The sequence below is a fragment of the Erithacus rubecula genome (assembly GCF_903797595.1).
Source record: "Erithacus rubecula genome assembly, chromosome: 3".
NCBI lineage: Eukaryota > Metazoa > Chordata > Aves > Passeriformes > Muscicapidae > Erithacus > Erithacus rubecula.
The window spans coordinates 122,527,499-122,533,498 of NC_136689.1; the positions used below are offsets into that span (position 1 = coordinate 122,527,499).

The following is a 6,000-nucleotide window of genomic DNA, read 5'->3' on the forward strand; positions in this document are numbered from 1 at the left end:
TCTTGTCTGGCTTCTGATATTTTTCTTAGAGTAAAGACAATTCCTGCAGAGTGCATCATTTATATAAAACTTGTTCTAATGTCTAAACCTTGTAATGACACATGGAGTAACAAAAAGGCAGATCCTTCCTTCAAGTTAATATGCTTCTCCATTCAGTCTTTAGTTTTTAAAAGACCTCTTATCACAGTATTTGAAAAGCACTGTATGAAACCAGACTAATGTTCCAACATGTTTTGTGTGTTGTGCTATTTCATGCTGGAAGCCAATTGTGAATGCTGCTTTTGAGATATTTATTTGGGGAAATGTATTTGTTGAACATAAAAAAGAAAAAACCCAAAACCATAACAGCGCCCTCACTGTTATTTCTTTCCTTCTGGTGGAAAGCAATAAGTGAATAGGAATTCTTTGGGACCATAAAAACGTCCAAGCTTAGAAATCTTTTGAATCAAGGTAATCGCACAAATCCCACTTATATTTCTCTTTTTTGGCTGGTGACAACTGAAATTTAATGGGAGGATCTCACATAAAGCAATGGGGTATATTATTCAGCAAAAGCAGACAATCTACCCCAAATGCCCTTTGTTGGGTGTTTGAATTCTCTTTGTGCTGATTTTCAAGAAAATTTGTCTATGCACAAGGTTAGAGATGTCCAAAGAGTGATCTTTGATATTCAGGTATTTTTGTTTCATTTTTATTTTGCTTCTGAAGGAAATTACATATGCTTCAAAACTATTTTTAAAATCCTGTCAAAGAAATATGGAAATGAATTCCCTTTGGGTATAGGATGTGAAGGTAGAGATTCTAGCAATCCTATATCCTTAAATTTCAAAACTAATGCTGCTTGCCTGCTTGATGTGAGCCTCTTATACAAATATTTTTTGTTGTCAAGACTCATTGAATTTTATAGGTGAGATATTATAAAGCTCAGAAAAACAAGATTATGGGATGTGTGTGTGTATGTTTAAAATTGTCACCTCCACATCTCTTCACTAGGTTAGTAATACTGAAAAAAGTTACCCTTCAATAGAAGTCTGGCACAGGTTTATTTGAGTATAACTCACATAGTCTCAGCTCCAGTGAAATTTGTAAGATTTTCTGAGAGTGTCATGGCTGGATAATAACATTTCAGAAAATGCAGTGCAAGCAAGGATAAATTATTTCTTATGTCCATTCACTCTATGTTCTAGATAATTTAAATTCTCTTTTTTGCCCCTATATGTTTCGATTCTTTTTGCACATTATCAGTCTATACTCTAACTTAAAAATCACAATAATATAAAAGCAATGGAGAGTAGGTTCATTATCAGTTTGGAGACACTGAGGCAAGGTCTTAGGTATGAGACCTTGCCATAAGATGCTTTAAAAAATAATGGAATCTAACATATAGTTATTTAAGGTGGTGCTGAAAATGTGATAGAAAGTTTTATAAAGAATAAAAGAGTTATTTCCAAATTCCACCAGCTTAACAAAGCAGTAAAATATTCATGGTGAATAATTTATAAGTTGAAATAACTAAAATTTTAAAATGTGAAAAAATTTTGTGCCCCAAATATTTGTCACTATGTTTAAACTACATGATTATGAAATGCATAAAAACATGATATTCATGAAAGAACTTTTTCCTAAAGAAATGCAATTTTCAACATATCTTTTATCTACATGACAGCATTTGACTGCTCATTCTATTACAAAGTACTACAACTGAAATGTAACTCAGTTTTTTTTTCCAGGTTTTAAAATATCTTCTCTACTTAGGCTAAACTATTAAACTTTAAATGAAGCACCTTCAGAAATCTTTTGAATGTGATTTTATGCCTTAGTACTTTTTCTGATAGAAAAATGTCTATATATTGTTTTATAATATTGGAAATGCTTCTAAGGGAGCATAAAACATTTGAAGTCTTTTGTCATGAAGCACTTCAATTTTGCTCTTAAAATGATGCTTAGACAGCTTCACCCCTCCACTGAAAAGTATTTCTGTATGTTATACCCCACAGCTATCTTTGAAGAATAAACCCAGGAAAAGGATCCTTAATTATAAATTCATCTTTCTTTCTAGTCAAGCACATCTATAAAAATTCACTATCTGCTGGCATTTTGCTTTCCATAATTTGCAAATGCCCTCTTGATCTCTACTGCCATGCACAGACGAGTGGAAACCAATTTAAAAAGATGAATTCCATTTTTGTATGAAAACGCATTTGTCAAGTTTTCTATCTTCTTGAAGATCAAATTTTGCTTTCTTTTTTTCACTGGATCAGAGTATCATTATGAAAAGGGAACGCTTTCAAAATGGATCTAATTATTCCAATAAAAGCTTGGAACTTGAAATCATAAGAAATTACCCTTTAAAAAAATTACAAGCAAAATTGCAATGTATTTAAGCAATAATAATTTTAGGTCGATAAACAATTAAGATGAAGGGTGACATGGATTAAACAACATAGAATCATAGAATATCTGGAATTGGAAGGGACCCACAGGGATCTTCAAAGTCTAACTGCTGGCCCTACACAATACCAAGAATCTCATATGCCACACATGCCTGATGTGTTGCCCAAACCCTTCTTCAACTCTGTTAAGCTTGGTGCTGTGACCTCTTCCCTGAGGAGCCTGTTCTACTGCCCAACACCCTCTGGGGTTCCTTAAGTTCTAGTCTAAAACTCCTGACGCATTGCAGTTATGTTTGCTTGCTTTCAATGAAGAATATCCAATGTTTATAGATAGGAGAACAAATAAGTAATTGGTCTGTTTCCTCATAACTGCATAGGAGTTTGACAGTTTTGTATGATCAGGATGGCCAAAATATGCATAATTATGTTTTGCAGTGAACCCTGTTAATTCCTGCAAATAATCTAAAAGACCTACTTAAAAAAATCTGGTTTTAATAATACTTTTTCTTCTTATAAAGTGAAAAGGTACTTTTCACATAGGTGAGACATAGGTGAGAAATAGCTCTAAGCTATGAGGCACTAAGCAAGTGCACCAATGAGAAACCTCTATGTAAAGGCTGACCCTGGGGATCCCTGCCTTGCTGGTGTCATGTCTAGAAAGGGGTTGTTGGGTGAGAAACTTCCCCTTACAGACCTGAGGAACCATATTCTTCCTATCACATCCAGATCAGAATCTAGAACTTCATCTGTGTGATTTTTAAATCTTCAAGACAACTACCAGCCTCAGTTGAATTTGATGGGGTATGTGTCACTAGGCCAGGGAGGGTGGGGGTGGGGAAAAATCATACAACCATAGAATTGTTTGGGTTAGAAGGGACCTTGAAGATCATCTAGTTCCAACCTGCTGTCATGGGCAGGTACACCTTCCACTAGACCAGCTTGCTCAAATCACTCATCCAGCCTGGCTTTGAATGCCTCCAGGGACAGGGTATCCTCAGCTTCTCTGGGCAACCTCTTTCAGTGCCTTGCAACCTTCACAGTAAAGAATTGATTCCTGATGTCTAATCTAAACCTAATGATACTCAGTTTAAAGCTGCACACTCTTGTACAAATAGTCTTGCCCCATCTTTCCTGTAGCTTTCCTTCAGATACTGGAAGGCTGCAGTTAGGTTACCCTGAAGCCTTCTCTTCTCCATGCTCAACAGTCTCAGCCTTTCCTCATAGCAGAGGTGCTCCATCTCTCTGTTCAACTTGGTGGCTCCCTCTGGATTTGCTCCAACGTGTTGATGTCCTTTCTGTGTTGGATACCCCAGAGCTGATGCAGCACTGTAAGTGGGGTCTCACCAGAGCAGAGCAGAGGGGCAGAATCTCCTCCCTCACCCTTCTGGTGATGCTGCTCTGGATGCAGCCCAGGACATGTATGTCTCTCTGGGCTGGGAGTGCCCATGCTTGGGTCCTGTCCAGCCTCTCATCCCCCAGCACCCCCAAGTCCTTCTGGGCAGGGCTGCTCTCCATCTGTTCATCCCCATCCTGTGTTGGTACTGGCAGTTGCCCTCACCCAAATGCAGAACCCTGACCTTGGTCTTGTTGAACTCAGGAGATTCCTATGAGCCCACTTCATTAGCTTGCCCAGGTCCCTCTGGATGGCATCCCGTCCTCCAGATGTCTCAATTGCATTACTCAGCTTGGTGCCATCAGCAAATTTGATGAGGGTGCACTTGAGGGTAATAAATGGCACTGGTCCCAATATGGACACCTAAGGGACACCACGGTTGTCCATTGAACTTTGAGCTGTTCACCACTACCCTCTGGATGAAACTGTCCAACCATTTCCTTATCCATCTAACAGTTCACCCACCAAAACCATCCCTCTTCAATTTAGAGAGAAGGATGTTGTGGTGATCATGTCAAAGTCCTTATGGAAGTCCAGATAAATGACATCTGTAACCCTTCCCTTATCCATTGATGTAGTCACTCCATCATAGATGGACTCACTCTTAGTGAAGCTGTGCTGCCTGTCTCAAATCACCTCCCTGTCTGCCATATTTCTTAGCATAATTTCTAGGAGGTTCAGTTCCGTCATCTTCCCAGACACAGAAGTGAAATTGACAGTTCCCATGATCCTCCTTTTTACCCTATTTTAAGATGGATACAATGCTTCCCCTTTTTCCATCACCTGGGACTTTTCAAATACCATGGAGAGTGGCTTGGCAACTAAAACAGCCAATTCCTTCAGGATTATGGGATGCATTTCATCAGGTCCAATAGAGTTAGGTACATTCAGGTTCCTCAGGTAGTCATTAAAAAACTGATCTTTCTTACAGTAGGAAACACTTTGTTGCCTCAATTCCAGCTTTACAGTCTCCTAGTTTCCCCTTCTTGTGCAATTCCTTCTTTCCCTTTAGTTTGACCAGCATGTTTGACTCAGTCATGCCAGTCTCTTGCCTTTCTTGTCCAATTTCTTATTGCTCAGTAAAGATGTGGAAAACATGTATTCCTCATCTCATGACCTAGTGGGTAGAGATGGAAAATTAATATACTTTGGTTTATTAAGACAGACTAGCTTAAAAAAAACTGTCTATGCTCCTTGGCTCACTTGTTTCTCCTGGGACTTTTCAAACTATATGATTGCTGCCTTTCTTTAATTTGCCAGGAGTCTAACTACCACAACAATTAATTGACAAAAAGACTAATATCAAAAGTATCTACTCTTCAGAAAATTGTTGATGTTACTCATCACCTATTTTTTGCTACTTCCTTGAATACCTTTACTTGGATATAGACAATATGAGATGCACACAGTGGTTTTGATGTAGAATTTATCTAAACCAACCTGAGATATTCCTAATGGAACTAATTGCCTAGATTGGCCTCTAATGCATAGACTAACTATCATTAATATGGACATTATGAACATCCTAGATGGATCCAGTGACTTATGCTTGTAAGTATCTATTTCTCTCAACTGGTTTTAGAGGGTGAATATAATTAACCTGTATAAAAATGCTATATATTCTAAAGTCAGTGAACACGAATTTAATTTCAAATGTGTCTGCCATCTCTCGGTTAGTTGCAGCTCTGGGCTCTGACAGGTGATATAAGAAAAAAGAACGTGTTCCTAGTGCAGGGAAAGTGGGACAGCTTTCCAGCATTTTTAGGTGCCTCAGAAAATGTCATCTTGCTAACTATAATGTGTTTGATAAACCATCTTTTTTAAAAAAAGTCTGAATATTCTTATCTATCATGGTCATCCAGCCATCCCTGTAGCATGTACAGGGATAGGATCACATCTCACCTAACTCAGATTCTTGCTTGCACACTTTCAGAATTCATTATTGTAAAAACAAAAGCTTCTCTTGGAAGCTTTTTAAAAAATTATTCTGACATCTGTTTGTCATGAAAAGTCTGTCCAGTAGAAGAGGGATAAATTAATGCTATTTAGACCATTTAATTCATGTTCTGATAATATTAAACCCCAGTTTAGGGTGTATCTGGACACCTCCCTTGACTGACAGTGTTTTCTCATGAAAGAATAATACCAAAGTCATGAGTCATGTAATCTGTTCAAAGTGTTACATAAAAGTCTCATATATATATATATATAAAT

At 37.7% G+C, this 6,000-nt stretch overlaps 1 protein-coding gene across 1 annotated transcript in view; it reads right to left on the bottom strand.

The window, feature by feature from the left end:
- Positions 1-4,476, bottom strand: part of CNGB3 (cyclic nucleotide gated channel subunit beta 3) — a gene marked incomplete at its 5' end in the record, with an annotated part of 98,856 nt that extends 94,380 nt beyond the window's left edge. Inside the window, 2 exons of the mRNA XM_079299556.1 lie at positions 3,952-4,149; positions 4,423-4,476. Coding sequence (XP_079155682.1) covers positions 3,952-4,149; positions 4,423-4,476 — 252 coding nt within the window. The remainder of the gene's footprint in view (positions 1-3,951; positions 4,150-4,422) is intronic.
- Between the last annotated feature and the right edge of the window lie 1,524 nt (positions 4,477-6,000).